At 31.6% G+C, this 24,256-nt stretch overlaps 1 protein-coding gene across 1 annotated transcript in view; it reads left to right on the forward strand.

Moving 5' to 3' along the window:
• LOC134722722 (uncharacterized) overlaps positions 1-23,654 on the forward strand; it is a 43,931-nt gene extending 20,277 nt beyond the window's left edge. Inside the window, exons 5-14 of the mRNA XM_063586344.1 lie at positions 6,181-6,358; positions 12,571-12,801; positions 14,784-14,902; positions 15,082-15,348; positions 17,633-17,845; positions 18,346-18,507; positions 20,433-20,498; positions 21,528-21,805; positions 22,316-22,402; positions 23,637-23,654. Coding sequence (XP_063442414.1) covers positions 6,181-6,358; positions 12,571-12,801; positions 14,784-14,902; positions 15,082-15,348; positions 17,633-17,845; positions 18,346-18,507; positions 20,433-20,498; positions 21,528-21,805; positions 22,316-22,402; positions 23,637-23,654 — 1,619 coding nt within the window. The remainder of the gene's footprint in view (positions 1-6,180; positions 6,359-12,570; positions 12,802-14,783; positions 14,903-15,081; positions 15,349-17,632; positions 17,846-18,345; positions 18,508-20,432; positions 20,499-21,527; positions 21,806-22,315; positions 22,403-23,636) is intronic.
• Positions 23,655-24,256: the final 602 nt, after the last annotated feature.

Consider the following 24,256-nt stretch of genomic DNA (forward strand, 5'->3'; position numbering starts at 1 on the left):
TATGAATTCAATCAATTGAAAAAAATGTAACTTGGCATTCTCATTGTACGTTATTTAAGCAACCAATTATGCTGAGGAGTATATATGACAAGTAGTGCATAAAAACCCCCTCAGTGTATAGTATAAAAGAACATTTAAAGAGACGACATCCACACTTTAGTGTAAGGCTACCACGATTACTATATTAGAATACATAACCATTTCTACAAAACATTTAGTAAGGTGACGACAGAATTTGTGAAAAAAGGTTTGGACCTTAAGTAATCATGGTCATGAAAGCAATTCAGCAAATATTTATTTTGCAAATGTTTTTCTTGAAGTTTGTGAACGGACAACAGTACATGCACTGCTGCTGGAATCCAAATGGTTGTAGTTCTCCGCCAACATGTGGTACATATTCGCCCGGTAAGCAATTATAATATATGTGAAGAATACTTTACACGCAAAAAGAATCAAATGAAAATGGATATTTTTTCGAATTTGTGTATTGAGAAAGAATACTATCAAATAATTAGGGTTGATACATCACTTTAAAATAAGATTGAAACATTTTTACTTGTAGTAAATGCACTTTGACAACATTAACTGAAAAATAGATTAAAGTATAAAAATATGTTATTAACCGCTCATTTATTCTAAACTTATATCAAAATGAATTGGACGGTATCGAAGCTCTGTCTCAAATGTTTATTTTTACCCACAAAAGCGACAATACTGTATAAGTTTTAAAGGGGCATTAGCTGTCAAATTCATGGTCACCGATTTGAATCAAATTCTTATATTTGATTTATAACAATGTAAAACATTTATCCAAGCTTCCAAAGTCTGAAATAAACAGTTAACAGAGCATGGCATAGATTATATGTAGGTTCGTTTGGTTTGTATTTTATTCCAGACGCTATCTAAAGAACTATCGATTTGATCATAGATGACCATATAAGCGATATGAATAGATTAAACCAACACTTGCAATAAGATTTTTGTAGGTCTGTTTGAGTTTATTTTCTAGAATAAAAATATATTATATGTTTCTCATTGTTCTAACCTTATAAGAATAATTTTATATGGATCGAATCAGTTATCAAATGATTTACCGTAGTTTCACTTTCATTGATGACATTCTTTTTCTTTTAATAGCCAGTACACGTACAATGCATGCGTTGTCAATCTCTAGCAAGGAGATGAATTTAAGTTTATATGAATACGAATTTAACGAGGTCGACTTATTCACTTGCAAGTAAATAAGTAATTATCAATATTTCTTCGTTAAATTTTACAAAATTTAACCATTTTGGCTTCTAAAAGTGAATAATTATTTCACTGCTTTACTTTCATTATTGATTGAACAAAAATAAAAATCTTACTTTAGTTTTTTTTATCAATACACAAGTATTCCCTATTTCAAACTAAAGGACAAATTAAAAAAGTTAGTATTAATTTGTTTCATAAAAAGAATGGCCAACGTAGACACACGTATCTTAGGAGGGACAAATCCTCCTTTGTAAGAACCACTCTGATTTAAACAAAAAAAATCTCTGGAACTGACAGACTCTTGGTATTCCAATGGGAACTACTTTTGCCCCTCTTCTTGCCGACTGGTTTCTTTATTAATACGAGGCTGACGTCGTACAGGAACTTTTTTGGAAGACAGATAAAAGTTCGCAATAGTCATTTACTTTATTGTCCGCTACATCGATGATGTTCTCTCAATAAGTAATTCAAATTTTGGTGACTATGTTGAACGCATCTATCCCATCGAACTAAAGATACAAGTTACAACAAAAGACGGCCTCATATCTTGACTTACATCTAGACATTGACAAGCGGGTCGTTTGAAAAAAAAAGTTAATGACCAAAAAGATGATTTCAAAATCCCTATTGTAAACTTTCTATTTCTTAGTATCAACATTCCAGCTGCGCTGCATGCGGAGTATGTATCTCCAAAATGTTATGATCTTCCCGTGCTTGTATTTCCTATCACGATAGGGTGTTGTTACACACACGGAATCTGTTAAACCAAGAGTTCAAAATGGTGAAGTTGAAATCATCTCTTCGTAAATTTCACGGGCGCCATCACGGGTGACACATGTGGTGCCGGATCTGCTCACCCTTCCGGAGCACCTAAGGCCACCCCTAGTTTTTGGTGGGCTTAGTGTTTGCTTAGTCTTTATTTGTTAATGTTGTATTATTTTTACTATTATTTGTCTGTTTTTTTTATTTTAGCAATGGTTTTGTCATTTTGTTTCGTTCTATAAGTTTGACTGTCCCTCTGGTATCTTTAACCTCTCTTTGAGTTTACATATTTTCAAATTCATACATGAAAGCTCACAAACTAAAGCATATAAAACTCAACATAGAAAACAAAAGACATGAGCCTCACAATTTTTTTTTGTGATCTTAGGTTTTCCAGAAGGAGCACCCGTCATATAGTTCATCTAAGTACCAAACCGGTAATAAGCCTAGTTCGGTATGTCGCATACGGTGATTGGGACGGAGTTATAAAACAAATCTATCTTGAATTTACAAAATATGAATTATTCCCTCCTGAATCAAGATACCCGTATCTACAAGTATGTTGGTCATTACTTTTTTTAGAAGCAAAGTATGATCTTTTCTTTCAATTTGTATTTTCGTCTTTGCATCGTATATGTAATGTCTGTTTTAGTTGAAGAAAGGATTGTAATATCCTTTTATTTTTTTAAACTTTATTTTGCCATTACATAAGCCTCGGTCACACCTTACGGGATAACTCGAACGGACGCCTAACGGATAACTTCTTTTCAATCCGTTCATGTCCGTTAGACGTTCGTTCTTATCCGTTAGGCGTCCGTCCATATCCATTGCATGTCCTTTATGAGTCCGTTTTATCCGTTGACGTCCGTTCTGTCCGGTGGAAAATTTTGAGCATGTTCAAAACTTTGAACGGACATCCAACGGACAAAAAGGTCCGTTGAACATCCGTTAGGCGTCCATTTTGTATCCGGTACGTGTCCGTTATGTATCCGTTGGAGATCCGGTAGACCAATTCACCAACGGACGTCTACCGGACGCCCAACCGCCGCCTAACGGACATTAACGGAAGGATAACGGATAAAACGGATGCCTACCGGATGTTAAACTGACAACTGCAATTGAAATTTCTCATGGTTTATTGCCTTTAATTTATAAATGGTTTATTGCCTTTAATTTATAAATGGTTTATTGCCTTTAATTTTCAGATTATTTTGTTCATCCATTTTATCCGTTACGCGTCCGTTAGTTGTCCGTTTTATCAGGTACTCGTCCGTTGGATGTACGCTCGACGTCCGTTCTGTTCGGAACGTATCCGTTTCACAGACGTTCAATGTCCGTTGTGTGTCCGTTAGGCATTCGTTATATATCCGTTAGTACACCAACGGACTCCCAACGGATAAAAATTTTGTCAACGGATAACTTATTTTATATCCGTTAGGCGTCCGTTCGAGCTTTCCGGTAAGGTGTGACCGAGGCTATATTGAATTATTTTGTCTATGTTTGTCATTATTAACAAGAACATACGCCGTACAAGGTTATGATATATCAAAAAGTATAATAATAGTGTTTGCTTTATCTAATGACTAGAAGACATATGGTTTCAAAAGATCAACGTATTTCGCATGTAAATTTTATAGATTAACCGTACGCTCACAATCATACTTGTTTATACTTTACATGTATGCCGTTAAATAAAATACATTGTTTGGAAAGCAATTTAAAAATAAGCTAGCTAATACTAGGTTAGGTAGTTTCAGTTGATGGTTACATACAAGAAACTTCAGATATACCAGAATCATCACTTTAGTCAGGTTTCATGAAGTTTGACATAATTTTATTCAAATCGGTAATTGAAGGAGGTTAGTGCTTTTTGAAATGGTAGACAATTGGGAGATTTACATATAGACTATTTGCCAGACAAAAACTCATACTTATATCGTTTGATACGAAGATGAACATATTTGTTAATTTATGATAGAAATTCAACCAGACCTGGTTATATCAAATTGCACGTGTTCGATATCTATTGATAGCTGTTTTCGAAGTTCATCTCAATGCTTAATTAGATGACGTATTGACTCAAATACACACGAAATTCTATTTCATATTACCAAGTCATAGCATCGTAAATTGTTATTATATACTTTTTATTATTTGGATTTACAGTTTAGAATATTACAATGAATGAGACAGATAATGCCCTTTTGAAACTATAACTGATTATTCATCAGAAATATGAGAATACTTACATGTATTGGAATGAAAATAGAATATCAAAACCACTTTATTGTCATGCGATTTTAATTGAATTTAACTAATGTTTATATCACACAAAGTCGACCTTGAAAAAACAACAATTTGTTTAAATCAAATGTGTTAAATGCAACCAAATATGAAGGACTGTTTATATAAGCATTCACCCCATACATTGTAATTATAACATGTGATAGCGGCAAATTTAGATAGGTTTATACAAATTAATAAAAACTTAGATATAATGTCAAATTACCAGTCATACATTTTTGAAGTGTATAGTCAGACAATTGAAATTTGGAAAGAGATGCCTGTTATTTCTTGTAAATTGTAATAATGTCAAATAATGTTTATATTCATAAAATTATATTTTTAAATGACAATATGAACAATTTACAATGCAACAATTAGGCTTACTAATCATTATAAGAACTGTTAGTTAAACGGCCTCAACGTAACGATAAAGTTAACCTCAGATAATTGTTTTACTTTTTATACTGTTTTGGTTTGTAGTTTTAGTCGCTATAGTACGTTCATTGTGGCATTGTCGTTTTTTAGACTTATGCCTTTTTAGTAAATAGAATTTAAGGTTACGTTGAAATGAAAAAAAAACGTTGAAGACGGGCAGTGCACAGTCCTTATTATTTGGTTGCATTTAACACATTTTATTTAAACAAATCGCTGTCACTTCAAGGTAGACTTTGTGTGAAATAAACATTAGTTAAATTCAATTCAAATCGCATGACAATATATGTGGATTTAATATTCTATTTTCATTCCAGTACATATTTCTGATGTATATACATTTAAAGGTTTAAAGGGGCATAATCTGTTTTATTGATTATTACATTCTAAAATGTCTATCCAAATAATAAAAAGTATATAATACCAGTTTACGATGCAGTGACTGGATAATATGAAATATAATTTCGTGTGAATTTGAGTCAATACGTCATTTAATTAACCATTGAGATGACCTAGTCATACAACTTCGAATGTTCTTATATACATTGTGTTTTTATGTGCGAAATGTTTGAGTTTAAACACTCCATATTAAATAAAAAAAATCCACTATAACCACACATAAAGTATTATTTGTCTATAAATAGATTAACAAATATACCGTGTTTTTAATTTTGTCAAAACTTTTGTTACATCAGTTTATAGATTTAAATAAAGATTTAAAACCAGTAGGTGAACTCTATTCTCAATTTTATTATAATTTAAAGTGAGATATACTTATTATGAAAAGCATAGTCACACATACAACCCAAGTTGTCAAAGGTTATCAAAGGTACCAGGATTATAATTTGGTACGCCAGGCGCGCATTTCGTCTACATAAGACTCATCAGTGACGCTCATATCAAAACATTCATACAAACAAGTTCAAAGTTGAAGGCAATGAGGATCCAAATTCAAAAAAATTGTGCCAAATACGGCTAAGGTAATATATGTCTGGGGTAAGAACATCCTCAGCTTTTCGAAAAATCAAAACATATTTGATAACAAAAAAAAAAACAAAAAAAAAAACTGCAGGGTGTTGGTCACATAAAAATTGCAATCTTATTCCACCTTTATCATATCATGACAAAGTTTCAGGAAATAATAACAAAAGAATGGTCGAAAGCAACTTAAACGCAAACAATGAACTGCATTGAATGCATATCACGTTCAAACAAGTTCATTTGAATTGTTCATGAATTTCGATATTATCGAAGGTTTTAGATATTTTCGATAGTTTGTTTTCAAAGAAGAAAACATTAAGAATAGAAATAGGGAATGTGTCAAAGAATCGATAAATAAACAGCTGATAGCCTCATATGGTTCTTCAACACTGCGAGAAACTCCTGCGCCCACAGGCGCGCGTCAGGAGAATTCATCACAAGGTATTGATTTTGATCTTGCTATTACAGGGGCTAACCTGATAGTTGCAGACTATAACAGATTGTATTTAATAAATCTAAATGAAACCACAGTTACTAAACTTGTAGTAGGGTTACAGATAGGAGGACAAGACACCGTCAAAGTAGACTATCACCAAACAAAGTCATATATCTATTGGTTAGATTCATATTATGGTTATATACACAGGTAAGTACAAACATATGCCCGCGATGTAGAAACTATATGTTTCAAGAGTTTATTTCTTTAGATTTTTTAAATGACCATAAGAATATTTCAAATATTTCCCCGCATGAAGTTCTGAAATAACTTTAAAATTTCATCAGGAAGTTCAAAGCCGAACATTTGAAAGCCATTTATGTGATCAAAAACGATTTAAGAATCATATGACCAAAAGATATCGAAAGAAAAAGAAGTCTCATACTTTTTGTCGCAACTTTGCAATTTAAACCTTAGGTTCTTGACATATTCTAATTTATCAGCTGCATTTTTCAGCAACATTTCTTCGCTTAGAAACAATAAATTTTCGAAAAATATGTTGAAAATCATATTATTACAAAAGCACCGACTACGGAACAGATAATAACATTATAGACTTAAAAGTTAACCAGCAGCTACTATTATTTCGCTGAATAGCATAATTTCACACGAAAACATAACTGTATCGTGTTGTCTTTTAATAACATGAACTTTATTTCAAATATATATGAGTACTTTAGACGAAAACACACATTCAGGAAACGTAACATAATTAAACTTGAGTATGATTATTTTGTTTAACCTTGTAAATATGATATTGTTTTTTTTTTTTTTACATTAAATGCAAAATGTTCAGATTTTTACAAGTAATAGAACGTCGCTAATTAATATTTCTAACATATTACGTGTTGTTGAAAGGTGTAACATAATGATTAACCATTTAGTGAAAACAGAGCTTTTGAGTAAATATGCATATCCTTGCAATATGCCGAACAACATGAAAGACTCAATAATTGACATTCTTTCAAGCAACACTTAATCTTAGAAAATGCAAAAATAAAATTACTAGGGGGCAAATGTTCGCGTTTCTTCATGTGCAACGTTAAAAACAAAAACTGAACACGCGCATCACCTCCCAACCCCTGGATTTTCGGTATTTGGAATTTTTTGAGAGAGGTAACAACCAAAAAGATCGTTTTATGAAGGCCATGTGCTTTAAAATGGTTGATTCCGATCGACAGGTAGGCGTCTCCTGTTATAAATGCTTTAGTGGTTATGTAACAGTGGAGCAGTTTTTATATCGTACGATTGTATATTATCAAAATGAGGATGCTGAAATATTGACACTGCTGGAAGTAGAAGATAACCGAGGCAATAGTATGTCGTTCTTTAACTCCTACAATAATATCTATTCAGGCATACGTTTTGTACATCAAAGTATCATTAGTATTGAACTGGATTTGAATTTAAAAAAAAATACATAAAATAAGTAAAAATTACTAATTTGCGTGCAAACTTTTGTAGGAATAATATCCAAACAAAATAACATGATGTGTTGTTTATTAGAATTCTTAAAAAAAGGAGTAGGTTCAGTAGGACCCCTTTTTGGCTCCAAAATATAGCAGTTTTACAATTTTGTTAAAATGTATACTTTTAGTTAATTATTGCAAAGTAGAATGCTTCTGTTACATAAATATGGTCTGTTTTTGACAATTCAATGCTTATTAATCTGGTACAAGCATCATTAAGTCATGCTAAATTACTGACATCTCCACAATTTTAGCATTTAAGTTAAATTTTAGACGGTTTCCGTCGTAAATGAAAGTGGCCGCATTCGTGATCATTCTTAATATTGAAGTGTTAGTTGTATTTCATTATAATACATAACCTATATAAAGGTTGAGGATGAACACGGATGCGTCCACTTTCAATTTTGATAAAAACCATCAGAAAAGTGACATTTTTGGGCACATTTGACAGATTTTTCAAAACTAAGCTAGAGTCGGAGCATTTGTAATGTGAATCAGTTAAAATCGTTCACATAAACTTATTGAATCAACTGAAATAGACACTGAAGTGTTTAAAAAGTGTCTAAAATATCTCGTCAGATGAACTTGAAATTTGATGCCAAAATCGGCCCTTCCCGGACCCACTCCTTTGAGAGATACCTTTCTTTAAAAAAAAACACCTTGAGAAGACGATATAATAGACACCTTCCCTAAATGTGACCTACATAATTATACGTATTATTTGGTTTGTTCTAACACGAACAACTGGACGGGTGTCACATTTAAAGCAAAAGCTGCTTGCCCTTCCAACGCAACAGAGATCTTCCAAGTTTTTTGTGGGGTTCGTATTGTTCAGTATAACGTTTTAAGTGTTTTGTTTTGTTTTGTGTACTATTATTGTCTATAGGTCATTTTTCATTTTAACCATTGTGTTGTCAGTTTATTTTCATCTTGTGAATTTGAATGTCCCTTAAGTATCTTTTGCCTCTCTTCTAAGCCCTTTTCTTTTCCGTGAAGGTCCTTTTTGTCATAAAACTGTAAACGGTTCCATGTATTCCTGATGAAAGTAAACCAGAAAAGTTTCGAGACGCATGAAATATATTCTAAAATAAAATGTTTATTCTATAATGAACAAAGGGTCTTCTATTGGAACAAAAAACTATTTTCTCTTGTTATTAATTTTGATAATAATAACGTTGGCCTTTTTTTAACGCTGGACTTGTGTGCAAGATAAATAGCCCGATTTGCTTGCTAGATTTTAAAAATATTAGTATACATATTATACACTAAATTAGCTATGTTTACAAATGTATGGCGTTATTTTCATTATGCACAGCTCTGTAATCAAACCTTGTGTACGTTTTATTAAGCAAAAACGCCCGAATTCATAATATTTTTTTAATTTATCATATTGAAATCTGTACATTTGTTAGTTAAAATCATCAAGTACCGGTACCTTATCCCGGCCTCGTTAATATTAGTAAATAAATATATTTAAAGTTGTTAGTTTTATGTTAGTATTATACCTACAATAATATATCAATATGTTAAAAAGTTAGGCACTATAAACAATATTTTAAAATGTCAAGCACAATATTTAAAAACAGTCATTTATTTTTACAAACTAAATTTGGATGGCACCGACTATTGCACTCTTGTTCTGCTTTTCTACATGCACATCTATTGGTTTCACATCTGTTTTTACCGCAACATCCACATTTTAAAAAACCCTGTCCATCAAATATTGAATCTGATTTTACAGCACGTCTTAAGGAAATAAAATTTTCAGTGCAAACATCTGAAGGTACCAAAAAAAGGGAATCGGCAACCTCGAACTGGGTTCTTGTTTTGTAACCAAGCGATATCCTTTTTCAGTCTTTTGATGAACAATGGCCATAATGTTTTTTGTGTCCCCCTTTCCTCTGTCAACATGTGGGATTGGTATCAGAACATTACAACCAATTTCAGCCTCCTCTAAAACTTTATTCGATCTGTTGATCATTCGTTCTGCCTGTTTTTCTGTACACATAGTTGCATTTGTTCTTTCGGTTTGTATTTCTTGTTCATTTGAACACAAAAAGCACACAACAGATGTCCCATAACCTTCTTCACCATTTGCTTTACCACAAATAACATGCAGTTCTGATTTACAATTTGAACATGAATGTGCATTTGACGCTGGCTTTTGACAAACAATACATGTCATGTCGTCGCTATCAATTGGAATATTTATATTACTGATTTCCATGCCTTCTTCGTTGTCACGAAATCATGTATTGGTAATATCTTTCAGATCATCCTCTGTATTTAAGAGCGAAATTATTTCATCTGGCAAGGAGGATGTTGTTAAGCCAACCTTTGCCTCTACTCCAAACATTGCTTTACATGGTGTGCGTTTAATGCCAGAGTGGTAGCTTTGATTTTTTTGAAATTGGACAAATTTAATCCCAACAGGCCAATCTTTAACACCATTATCCCGCATCCATGTAATTGTCATATATTTGATATCAGCATTTGCACGTTCGACACTTCCTTGACTTTGAGTGTGTCTTGGCTTCCCATGAACGATTTTACACTCTGGCCATAAATCTTTTAATTGACAAATAATACTTGCAGTAAATTCAGCCCCATTGTCACTTTTTAAAATGTTAGGGGCACCAAAAAGAAGAAAGATATAAAGAATCTGCATTGCAACCTCTGCTGCCCGTTTTGATTTCAGAGGCCGGAGAACCACAAATTTTGTCATATGATCTTAGTAAACCATAATGTACTTAAAATCTTCAAAACTTAATGATTGCATGTCAACTAAATCCGTTTGTCCACGTGAATTGAACGCTTCTTTAATTGACATTCTTCAAACAACTCCTTAAAAAGTTCCACAGCCTCTGTTGAAACATTAGCATAATTTCTATTTGCTTCCTTGATCATCTTATCACGCCCACCATGCCCTGTTGCAATGTGGATTTTATAAACAATGTTATACATGTCCTCCAGACAAGCATAGTATTTAATATCATCATCAGAGGAATTGCGTGTTCAGATAATTTTCTGAATGTCTCCACATTGAAGGATTTCATACCTAAAATAGTCAAAATATATTTTGAATCCTTTGGTATTACCAACAATTTAAATGCAAATAAAACGATTCAAGATAGGTACAATCAAAATGACCCCCATCCTTACCATCAACAACAACCCGAACCAACCACTCATTTTTAAGAGGGGATACATTTGAAGTGCACATATTTTTTATTTGTAGAAACTTGAACCTGAGCGAAAGGTCTGCAGAGAGCTAAAAATAAATCCCTCCCCCCAAAAAAAAAGCCGCACACAAATAGTTTACCCAGGAGACGCAAATCGTAGAAATGGTACATGTACTTTTGTTTTTATGTAAATCTAGTTATATCAGTATTGCTATTCACAAAAAAATATATATTTGTTCAGATATTTGTCATTACATATACAATATAATATTTTTTTTGTAATTATGTAAAGAGTGTGATCTGTATAAAAAAATCAAGATGACAGGACCCTTTTAACTATTTAAACAATAACAACAAAACTTACTTTGTCAGCAGATAGTAATAAGTAGGAGTTTTGTCTTCTTTACTTGGTTCTTTAATCATCAAATTAACAATATCATTGTATTTATTCCTTGTCCATATCTTGCATTTTGTTTTTTCCTCAGTAATTTGCAGAAACTTTTGAGCATATATGTGCCTGTGCCATACTTTATTGTTTGTGAAATAATGAGGTTCAACAATTCAATTAAATATTTTTTTTAAATTAAATATCATTTTTTTTTTATTTGCACATGAACATACTGAGTTATACACATTTGTATGCATAATAGTTATATACACTAAACAGAAGATATATGATATATTTGATAGAAACAGTTGTTTGAAACATTGCAGAAAATAATTGTAAGACAGAGGCTGTTTGGATATGAAATATATATATACATTATATGTGGATTTTATTTGTTTTTTTTTGTTTTTATGAAAATAAAGGAGTCCAGGGGTACCAACAGTTTTCTGCCCTACTGAGTAATTTATTTTTATAGAATATGTTTTTTTTTCTATTGAAAAGTTTCTTTTAAATATTTTTAGTGCTTTTATATTGGTTTGTTCCAAAGATAGTTTGCTTCTATAAATGTAGAATTTTGTTAACAGAAGTGTTAAATTTTTTATGTCATTTTTATCTGTTTTTGTTAGAATACCAAATAAAACCAAATAAATATTTAAAGTTAGTTCTTTTTCTGTCTTCTCAAATATCCAGGAGTCAAGGTCTTCCCATAGTTTTGATATATATATGGACACGTCCAGAATATTTTTTCTATTGTTACGACCCCTCCGCACACAAAACTACAAATATTTGTATCTTTAATTTTCTTTGGAAGAGAAGTTCATTCATGCCTAAAATTCGATGTATTATTCTGTATTGAAACCACTGCAATTTTGAATTTTTTATTATATAAAAGGGCAATACATGGATATTTTCCAATTCAAAAGTTTGCATTGAAAATTAATGGCCATTTATAATGACTAATGACCGAACTCATAATAATGAATACAACTCAAAACTTTGCTGACCAAAATTCAGAATATATTCAATAAATTGTACTAAATGATAACAGAGTAGAACGATTGCGGGTACCGGTACATGTATTTACATTATTATAGCAGTACAGTACTCATATCAATTTGATATACAAAGATATTTCTTGTTATACATTCATTCAGTTCTTTATACTATACTTGTTCGTATTGTTTTGTTTGTATATTAATTACTCCCTAATGCATTTTGTTTTTGTCTTTTAATGATTGCAATGTGTTGCTAAGACTTAAAATTTCAATTACGAATAGACAACCGTTTTAAACAATTACTCTCAACTTATTGTTACTTTTCCAGAACATGTTATCCATGTTACAAGGATGAAAGAAAGGTTGACGAAATTATTCCTAGGTCGTCATCATTATATCACCCATTTAGTTTAGCCATAGATTCTGATCGGGATCATATATATTGGTCGGACAGCAGCCACAACGCAATCCTTCGCTCTGAACTAGATGGTTCAAATATAACATATGTTTTAAACAGAACAGTTGGAATAGGAAACATTGCTTTGGATACAACAAGCAGGTAAATATTTGAATTATTAATTCAAATAAGGCGAATTGAAATGGCATGAAATATATTTGAACAAAAGAGTGAACTTACTTTATTTCCCATTTTCTTTCTCAATTTTATTTTATTTATTGCTAAATTTGTACTGAAAAAATCTCTTCATGGAAGGTATGACTTGTAGTATTGTCAAGATTGATAGGGATTGGATAGTGCAATGCATTAATATTAGTGTGAGTTAACCCGTAATATCAGATGAATGAAAGAAGATAGTGAAAACTAAAACAACTAGGAGTACCGCATTTTTGTGATTTTATTATTGTACGATAAAAATTGTATTTTAGTTAAACTAGCTTGCAATATCAAATGCAACTGTTAAACTGGTTAAAAATAGGATTTTAGGAATATGATTGTACGGTATATTTAATTTAAAATACAATTTTGAAATTTGACAACTCCTTTGAACACCTATCTTTATCGTCATATTCTAAATTCCAAACTAAAAGCCAATTCTAAAGAGATGGTATTTCTTTGTTTCATTTAAAAGATTGGCAGACGAAGATAAAAATAATTTGTCTTGGTCAGGTTTAAATTCTACTTTGTTTAGAATCACTCTGATTCAAACAAAAAAATATCTTAAACTTATTTTATCAAGATGCTTGATTTATTGATTGACATCATGTTTGTTACGTTTGGATGACGTGTTTTAACAGACTGTCGAAATTCTAAGGGGAACAAATTGTGCCCCTCTTCTTACCGACTTATTGCTTAATAATATGGGGCCGACTTCCTTCAGGAAACTCTAAGGAAGAAAGATAAGAAGTTAGCAATATCATTACCTGTTCGTTCCGCTATACTGATGATAGTTTCTCAATAAATGATTTAAAATTTGGTGACTATTTAGAACGAATCATTCCGAGCGAACTAAAAATAAAGGATTCTTCAGATACAGTTAAGTCTGCCTCATATCTTGAATAATAGCTAGAAATTGACAATTAGGGTAGAAATAAAAAAATACGATAAAAGAAATAAGTTTAGTTTCCTAATTGTGAAAGTTCCTTTTCTATGTAGCGTCATTCCAGCAGCAACTGCATGTAGAATATATATATCCCATTCGATACGATATTCTCCGGCTTGTATTTTCTATTCTCATTTCCTTGATAGAAGATTGATGCTAACCAAAAAGCTGTTATTAAATGGTGAAGTAAATATAATCCCTTCGTAAATTGTACGGATGCCATCACAAGTTGGTTGACAGTTATGGAATAAGCGTTTCGCAGATGATATCGGATATGTTCCTTATGTTGTTATTACAAGGTGACCTGCCAATAAGACTATCTTCCGGATTTTGTATCACATAAACAACACGACGGATGCCACATGTGGAGCAGGAGCTCGTCCAGAGCACCAGAGATTACCCCAAGTTTTTGTTAGGGTTCATGTCAACTTCGGTCTTAAATTTTATGTGTTGTGTTTTCTGTACTATCATTTGTCTATTTGTCTTTTTATTTTTAGCCATGTCGTTGTCAGTTTATTTTCAATTTAAAAGTATGACTGTCCCTCTGGCATCTTTCGTCACGTTTTTTTTACCATTTAAACCATGTGGTTCTATTTTCGGTTTGATTGTTCAATTACGGAATCCTAACTTCACATGAACCTTGACTTCGTAGAAAGAGATCTACAATCCTACTCTTGAATGGTTAAAGTGTTGCTTAAGTGTGAGATGTTTGCAAAATTGCGCATGGACTACTGTTTGTTCGGTGGACCGTTTCATAGCGTTTGTATCAAATCATTTTTTTTTCACTTGATATCTATAATGCACTCTGATGATTTTTTCTTTTGTACCGATTTGATCTAAATCTGTATACGAAATTAACATACACCAATATTTTTTTGTTGTTTTGGATGAGCATGATATAAAAAAAACGAATATGTTTTGCTATCATAGGATGCTTTGTTATTTCTATTTAATTGTCCTATGTTTTAATATCATTATGTAGTAGGATTTATTTCATGGATGATGGAATCGGATCAATTGACAGATGTACATTAGATGGCCAAGATCAAACAACAATTATAAGCGATTCTATGTTAACAAGAAAATCCCGTATAGTTTTGGGTAAATATATTGTATAATCTGAATGTTTTAAGACGCGTACATTTATACTTTTGTCTAAATGTTAACACACTATTGGTTAATTCGAGTTCTGTTTTTTTTCCATTACATTTTGCCTTAAAACGGATGCTTTTTCGCTTCATTTTGAATATATTGCCTAAATAAAAGCTTTCCGTTAACAGATTTCAGGAGTAGAAGGATTTTTTGGACAGTTGGAAATACAGTGAGAAGTGCAACGTTCGAAGGAATGGAATTTAACGAATTTCAAGCATACGGTTCTCAGTATTCCTGGTCTAGGGTGATTGGCATTGATGTTCATGCAGACGATTTGTATTATACCAACACTATTCGTTATGACATGTATAAAGTAAATAAATCTGGAGAGAATAGTGTCAGAGCAGCTCGCGTATATAATCATATGCGAGAAATACGCACTTATGATGGAAAAAGTAAGTTCCTAAGTGTGATTACAAAAAATGTGTGCAACTTCATTAATATTAAACCAAGTCGTGAAAGCAATAAACCTTATATTCAACGTATTTGTTTGCTTTAATCTGATGTATTTTTCTCTTATTTTGGTACGAACGTTAGATAAAAACAGATTAACCAGTATGGATAAGTCATAGGTGTTATCATTTAGATTGTTTGAAATAGATTAGTAACACAACTATCGTAACTATACTTGAATATAAGTGAATGTGTTTTGAAGTACGAAAATGAAGTACGTTTAAATGTCTAAGGTTGTATTTGCAAGTTTAATCTCATCAGTCTTCGATATAAAAATGCAGGATCCTGAGTTCAGTTCACACAACATGGACATCGAGTGTTGTATGACATTTGTTTACTTATTTTTAATTTGTTGGTGCAATAAATTGATTCTGATACTATACACAATCAATATAATGGAATCATACATGAAAGAAAGATGTTTAGATAGGTATAAAATAAGGTTCAATCGAACACGACATACATGAAGAAATGCCTCTACCAATTCAAGAATATGACGTTTTGCATTCGTAAGATATGTTTGAACTGTTGAATTTTGCCATTCCATAAAGGACTTTTCGTATTGAATTTCCCTTGTATTTTTCTTATTACACTTCTTTTTATCAAAATCGTTTTTATTTTGTTAAAAGTAAAACAAGGGACTGGTGACAGCAAGGAGACATTCGGTATCCAGAGATAGAAGAGAAACTGATAACGCTATAATAGTAAATAACGAAAGACGAACAAATCTACAAAACAACACATTAATATAGCAAAATGGGGGTACACTGATTGCTCTAAAAGGATTGGCACTTCCATTTCTACATTATCATCTGTTATGTTGTACATAAACGTACACATCCTGTGGTATTTCTTTGTCTCTGATATCATATGATTGTGGTTACGCTTGTAAAAATCTATCCATGTTTATTTGAGACACATATTTTCTACAAAACCGTCAACGAACACGTGATGGTGCCCATTAAACTTTAGAAAGAATGGAACCCTTCATCTGAATATATATTTATGTATGCAGCAAATGACTTCCAATGAAGGATATTAAACTCATAAACTCAAAATGCAGGCGATGAAGAAATGTTGCTACATTTTGTACATAGAACCTGACAACTCATAATTTGGAAACTGAATTATTTCTTTTATCGTAAAAAGTTGTTCTCATCCGACCATCATTGTCAATTTCTAGAAGTTAGTCAAGATGTGAATGTTTAATGGACGCTATCATGAATTCGTTGACAGTGTTGACTAATATCTTTAATCTAAATTAAACATATAGTATCTATCATATCAAGCTTGGAATGACACATTTCTGTCAGCATAGTCACCAATCTTTGGATCATTAATGGTGATGACACCATCTACAAAGCGAAACGTGAATTTAAATGGTAATGCTCGCTTACTTTCAATCTTAATGAGACGCTACTGTAATAAAGCTGTCTTATAGGAACATGGGAACAACTATGTTAATGCAGATGCAAAATAAGTTTCCATAGAACTGCCGATTTTGTGTTAAAAAAAAGAAAACAAGTCCGCATGATAATAATGTCTAATAAAATATCAACCATCTTGGATTCAGGGTCAGAGAATTTCTTTTCTTTAATTTAAGATTATTGTGTTTAAATCAGAGTGTTTTTCAAACATAACATTTCTAACGCATCTATAATAAGAAATATGTTATTTACGTTGGCTATAATTTTTCTTCTTATACCTCCAGTCTAATGTTTACACATTGGGATAAGTGCCCGTGCATTCTGTGACCTTCCTAAACAAAATGCAAGATAAAACTTTGCAAGGTTTTTGGATTTAATTTTCAGATACACCACTAATTAATTTTGTTCGTGTGAACCAATATAGAAAATTTGGTTTCACCTTTGAATTCCTGTGTATCGAATTTCGAAGAATATCGGAAAAAACACTAATATGTCTAATAGATAACGAACTGAATATCAACTAATTAAAATTTGAATACTAATACAAATTGAGCTCATGTCACTATCATTTAGTGATCGGAAGTATTTGAAAAACAGCTATTAATTGAATTATCATCATTATAGAAACATTGAATATTTTGAAAATATTTGGATATAAAATGAGATAAACCGATTCGTGTGATATATTATGTATATTATATTCCCAAATACGCATTGTTTTTTGAAAAACATATCATCAAAATATTGTTCAAATATCAAGACAAGTTTAACAATAATTGCTAAAAATATTTTACCTTAGTTATTACGGATTCCTGTGATGCATTTAAAAGTCTAAACAATGCTGAAAAACGCTCAACTGGATTTTATGTCGATTGGACTAGTGATGATCCACTTACTGATGAAACGTTAGAAGAAGATTGGTATAGAGTGATGAGCGACAACGGTGATGAAATGGCAATATCCCCTCCAGGAATGAAGTTTTGTGGAACAACGAATCCAATTTGGTTAAATGGTATACACATCATTTTGTTTTTTATGCATATATACCATATTTTGTTTTATATGTTGGTTATATCTTTTTCTGACCTTAAACACTTGACACTATATCTGAATGAAACAGAACATCGTCCTTGCAGAGGCTAATTATAAAGTACGATGTTCTATGTGCACACGAAATTTCAGTCCTATCAAGAAGCTAAGGGTATTCAAAGCTTTATCCTCTCATAAAAAGGATGTCGATGCTCTAGATTGTTTTTATCCTAAAGTAGTATTTGCTTTTTCCTATGATGAGTAGATTAAAAACTGTTTGTCATTGTATAAAAATGTATAAAAATGCATAATGCAGTTTTTTAGCATTGCAATGCGTTATTTTTGTAAATATTTACAATTGTAACATAAACTTTAAGCTACTTTTGATACATTGAAATACACAATTGGTACATCCCTTATACACGTTTGACAGCTTTACTTCTATGGTCTCTGACACAGCTCATACCTTACATTTTATCACAGGGACATTACCTAGCTTTGAAGACGGAAATAAATCTGTCATAGCTTGTATGCAGACACACAATAGTGTGTGCGAACAAACACTTGATATTGTTATACGGAATTGTGATGGCTATTATGTATACTTTCTACCACCAACACCACCAGATTCATCTTATTGCTTCGGTAATGTATTGCTTATATATTCTAGGTTTGTTTTCATCGTTGTATTGAAACATTAAAATATCTAATCAGAGTTGATGAATCATAGTTATAAAGTTGTGTAAGATAACCTTTGATTCAAAATAAGTATAACCGCATCTTTCAACAAGAATACGTTAAGAATCTTACAAAACTTATAAATATCCGATGTTTTCTTCTTGTAGTTGAAACTATGATTTCATTAAAATTTGTAAAATCTAGAGTAAAACTGAGAATAAAAACGGGGGAGTGTGTTCAACGTACAACAACCCGACAAGAGAGCAGAACATAGCAATTGAAGGCCACCAATGGGTCTTCAACACAACCCTGCGCCCGGAGGCGATCTTCAGCTGTTCTAGTTAATAAAATAGACAAAACACTGAAAAATCTTTCAAATAGTTTAATTTAAGTATGGCACTAGCATGTCAGTAACTGTACGTAGGCCTTTGTTAATTTATATATCAATTTCATTTTGCTTAGGTTCTTCGGTTACCTTATCTAAGTTTCACTGTGCGTATTGTCGTGTGTTTGTTTATTCCGCATCTTCTCTACTTTTAACCAATGCGGAATAATCAAACACACACAACAAATTGTACAGTATAACTCAGAAAAGGTAACAGTTTATTGACATATCAACAGAAGACCTAGTAGATAAAAAGAAATTCGAAAATTATATCTTCATCATGTGAACATGAACCACAATACTCTATCTAGGGAATTAGTATCAATCGATCATTGAAAACATTAGGAGAAAGTAACACGTTTCATGCGTATCATGCCAACAACTTTTGTTTTATATTGTCAGTGCAAAACCTTTTGAAAGAAACAATATAATCTCTAAAAATTCCATCTAAAATACATAAAACAGTATCGTAACTATATCCCATCTGAATGAGTATGATTAAAGGTAATGTTAACTTTTGGACTGAATAACAAAATATTTTTGCTAGGTATAAAATCTTACAATAAAAGATTGGATGTGAAATACCTGAAAGTATAAGATTCTGCCAGTTGATTTACTTTTACGAATAATGTCCTTGTACCAATAACAAAATCTAGTTTGTGAAATCGAAAACCCTGGTGTGAAAAGATGACAGGTTGAGATACATTAACGCCATAAGAAGGTGACAAGGGAACGATAATCTCTAAAAATGGATAATTAATTGCAGCAAATAGAAAATGAAAAAATAGCCTCTTTTTAGTTCCTGTTTTGTATTCATTGTAATGCTAATCTATAGATATCAAGATCCAGGAAAGTGCAGTGTTCATTGTTAATATAAGTTTGTTGAATACCAGTAAAAAAATCGTTTTTGTGTACACATTGAAATCCTCATTATTGAGTAAGTGTATGCTCTACAATTATGTTTAACTGATCTTTAATACATTGAACAAAATGAAACATGACTTGTTGCTTTATCCGACCCTCACAGAATGATCAAGGAATGTTTTGTTTTTATGTTCTCTTAGGACAGTATATATTGTTAAGTTAAACGATTGTGAGATTGAATTTTAAATGATATGATTTATTTTTCAAATGTTATTATTCTTTGTTGGTTTTATGCAATGAAAAATAATTTTCCCCACTCTTTAAATGTTTAAACAGTCTAACTAATCCGTAATCTTTGTTTATTTTTATTTTCCCGACAGGTATATTTTAGATCAATAATACTGTATTTGGTGAATAAACCGGACCAGAAAAGCATGTTGTCAAAAAGCATGTGGTCACAAGACAGTTGGTAACTGTTTCCTGAATTTTTCATATTTTTTGAGTTTTTTGTGTTTAATTAATTAAGGCGCATGCTATTGTTATTGTTATTACTTTTAATTAATTTGAAGTACGTTTTTGCATCCTACACATATTTTGCGAAATGCCTGTGCAAGCGATTGTTGTTTTCATTTTTTCATTACAGGAAGTGGCCCAGTTAAATGTCCAACTGATATGTCTTCGGAAACTGAACATTATCCAGGTTGTAGTTGTAAGTTTGGGAAAACGCATTTTTGTCTTTTTTCTTACAGTCTGAGGGAGTGTCAACCTTAGTCTTAATTTATCAAGGAAAAGGTTAAGAAAATCTGTAAAAATTCATGTCATTTATGAAATACTGATTCTGTGTTATCGATACCATTGAAGACTTTCAGTTCATCAACAGCGGTATTGTCCAAGTATTAGTAAATGAAATTAAGTAATAAGGTAGTGACGTCAATATCACATTTTAACAATCAAACATGTCAAGAATAACAAATAATCTAATGCCATTTAATAATAAGATTCATATACATCCTTGGATGATAATGTTTGAAAGAAAATTTACAAGAACAAATTATGGAAAAGCAATATTGCAAGACAGAAGGTAACTGAAATCACTGATTGAAAGGCTTAGCTCAGATAAAATTTGATGGCAAGATATGCTAACGCTGACAAAACAATAATAAATTGTGGCGCAAGACTTGCTGAGATTTATGTTTGAGTTATTCTTGGAAGTTAAGGTGGAACACACTCAACTATCGATATTTAGAAATAATATAACAGATACTATTCTTGAATTTTAAACATTTCGTTTCTATTTTGAGAAAGCGATCCAAGTAGGACAAACTTGGGTTTATTCCTTTTTGCGATATTTTGCAAATGATATATGTTTAAAATAAAAAAAAAAATGTAATTGCACTTCAGTGTTTCTGTTGTTTCGTTGTTTCTCCCTTATAGTTGATGTGTTTCTGTTAGTTTTAGTTTTAACCCCGTATTTGTTTTCTCGCAATCAGTCTATGACTTTGAACAGGATATACTACTGTAGCTGATATATAACTTGTGTCTTTCAATAGATCTAGAAATGTATTTGTTGATATTAATAAAAAAAAAACAGGTTTAAACTAGATAAGACCACTAGTACTGGAAGGATAAACACTGATGTTCAGCAATACTCGTTGCAAATGATTTATATATGTAAAAGTCAGCAATACATTATATCAATCTGTTTACCATATTTCTAATCACTACAATATTGTTTTAGCAAATTTTCCAACTGATACTATGTCAGTAGAGGTAAAAGCAGTTTTAACAGAAGGCGAAAGCTTCAAAATAGGAAATTATGACCCAACACCCAGTTTGATACCTATTTTCAAATGCGAATTTGAAGACATATCAAACGGAACCTATGGTTATGATGTTTATTGGTATATATGTGCAAACGAAGTAAAGAATAGTACAAACTTGCTATTTAAAGATATTGATGAGGCTGTAGTTCTACGAGAGACTGATTGGATCGGTAAATACAGGATGAACATGCAGGTAGGATTTTGTAGACTTCGAGACATTTATTACATATATTTATATATATAGTAAACGCAGGAGAATCTCTGTTCGAAAAGAAGAAATAAATACATCTTATTCTTTTATTGAAAGAAGTATAAATTCCGTGATAATTTTATTTTATGACCCTACATTCAAAACGAAGAAAAAAATCATCAGAGAAAATAAAAGTTCTTTTAATAGATATCATAATTTAGATGGTGTTAAATTTCTTGCGTATGATGTAATATTCTCTATATTTTTATCAAAGTCAATTTAGTATTATAAAACGTCTTAAATTGTTATTAAATATATAGAGCTTCCCTTGGTTCCAAATTCATGTATATATTTCTCTACAGTTTTTAAGGGAAAGGGAAGCTGTCATAGTGGTGTCAAGAATAAAACTATTCGACCTCATTGTTTTGTCAAAATCATAATTGTTAAGTAAATATTGCTTGACACCGGTATCGAAATGCTTTATATTTACAAAATCAACGATTATTTTAACAGATTAGGTGTAAAGTACGGATGAGAAATTCAAGACAGTCAACACCCGGGCCATACTTAGACAGTCCTATTTTCAGAGCTGGGTTATTTGTAAGCTTTTTTATTTTCATTTTGGTTTTGATCTGCAGAAAAATACCGGATGTAGTTATATTGAATTATATAATAAAACATGTCAAATACAAAAGAACAAAAATGCCGTATGGTTAATGTATCAATTGCATGAAATAATTTTAATTTTGGTATTTTGTCATCCCAAGTACACAGTTATCATGATTTATGCTATAATAATATTTAGATAATTTATTTGTGGGTTTTACATAAAAAAAATGTTTCGTTTCACTTTGAATTATTTGTTTCACTTTGAATAATTTGTTTAAACAAATTAAGATTGATAACTTTTTTAAGAAAATTTTGGAAAATAAAATACATGAATGGTTGAGGGTTTTCATGGCATGATTTAAGTTCCTAAAATATACATTTACACACCTTTTGATAAAGCCATATAGGTAGTATCGGTGGTAGAATTTATTGTGCAAGGCTCAGTTGGTTCATACAAAAGGACTTAAAAATAGATATTGCTACTTCATCGATGAACACATCTCAAACAGAGGAATCTGAATAATATGCCCGGGAATAGTAACATATCTTCCGGACCTTTTTCTTTAATAACTAACATGTTTAGGTCAGACTATGCGAGTCGGTTTAGTATACAGATCATATCTTACTAGTATCACATTTACATATTCTCGTGCTGAATGTACATTTAGATAGGAAGTGGATGTAAAAGTAACCCATCTATTCCGTTTGATTAATGTTTAATGATTTACCAACAAACTTAGTTATTGAAATTTGTCTTTCGTTTATAAATGTGTATGCATCTGATGTTCTGATTTTAGCCAAGTTCCAATAGTTATTATTACACAGTGAATGAAGGGGATTCGATAAACATTACATTTACGTCAACAGTTCCGGTTGGATGTATTGCATCCCATAATGCAATACGATCTCAATGTGACCAGAACTTTTACATATTTCGACAGAGTTATTATACGTCATCTTGCACTAATAATGTTCTAAAAAGAGATGTACTTTTCAATGCTGAATTCTGTGGAATTAGACTTGGGAATCTCGACTGGACGGACAAGAAGTCATTGGAAGTGTATGGATATAATGACGGAATCTATAATGTTAATAATAGATATGCATACATCAAACTGTCAACATCATCAATTTCAGCATATAATAATATTTGGAAAGATGTTGATATTTATCGAATAAGGGTATTTAACTTTAAATTATATTTTGTTATATATTTATTTCACAGAAATATCCTGTTTTGTGAAGACGTTTAGACAAGCGATGGTAAAACTTTGACAAGGAGTACCACTTTCAATTACAAAAGATATGCAATTGCAATGAGGTCACTATGCAAAAATGAATAAGAAGAAAAAAATAAATGTTTAACCCGACAAGGATAACTAAATCAATTTTCTCGGACTGTTTAATATGAAGTCTTTACACTAAATCCATTAGCTGTTGAATGTGTACGGATTGATAATTAAGTCTTAAATGCATGAATATTTTATTTGTTGTTAGTGGCTAAGAACTAGCTGTCTGGTAACTGCTAGTACTCTGTTCTTAGTGTCTTTTTGTTGTTGGGATTTTCAAGTACGCGGCCACGTCTACTTGTATGTTTGTCCATCTGATGAGTTAAGCCTTTTTGAACTGATTTTTATAGTTCGTTCTTATATTGTACTGTTATATCACTGTCCCAGGTTAGGGGGATGGTTGCATTGGGATCCCCCTAACATGTTATCCCCGCCATATTATGTATGTATATGCCTGTCCAAAGTCAGGAGTTTGTAATTCAATGATTGTCGTTCGTTTATGTGTAACACATTGGTTTTCGTTATTTTTTTTTATATACATACGGTCGTTAGTTTT

The sequence above is a fragment of the Mytilus trossulus genome, chromosome 6, assembly GCF_036588685.1.
Source record: "Mytilus trossulus isolate FHL-02 chromosome 6, PNRI_Mtr1.1.1.hap1, whole genome shotgun sequence".
In the NCBI taxonomy this organism is placed as follows: Eukaryota; Metazoa; Mollusca; class Bivalvia; order Mytilida; family Mytilidae; genus Mytilus; species Mytilus trossulus.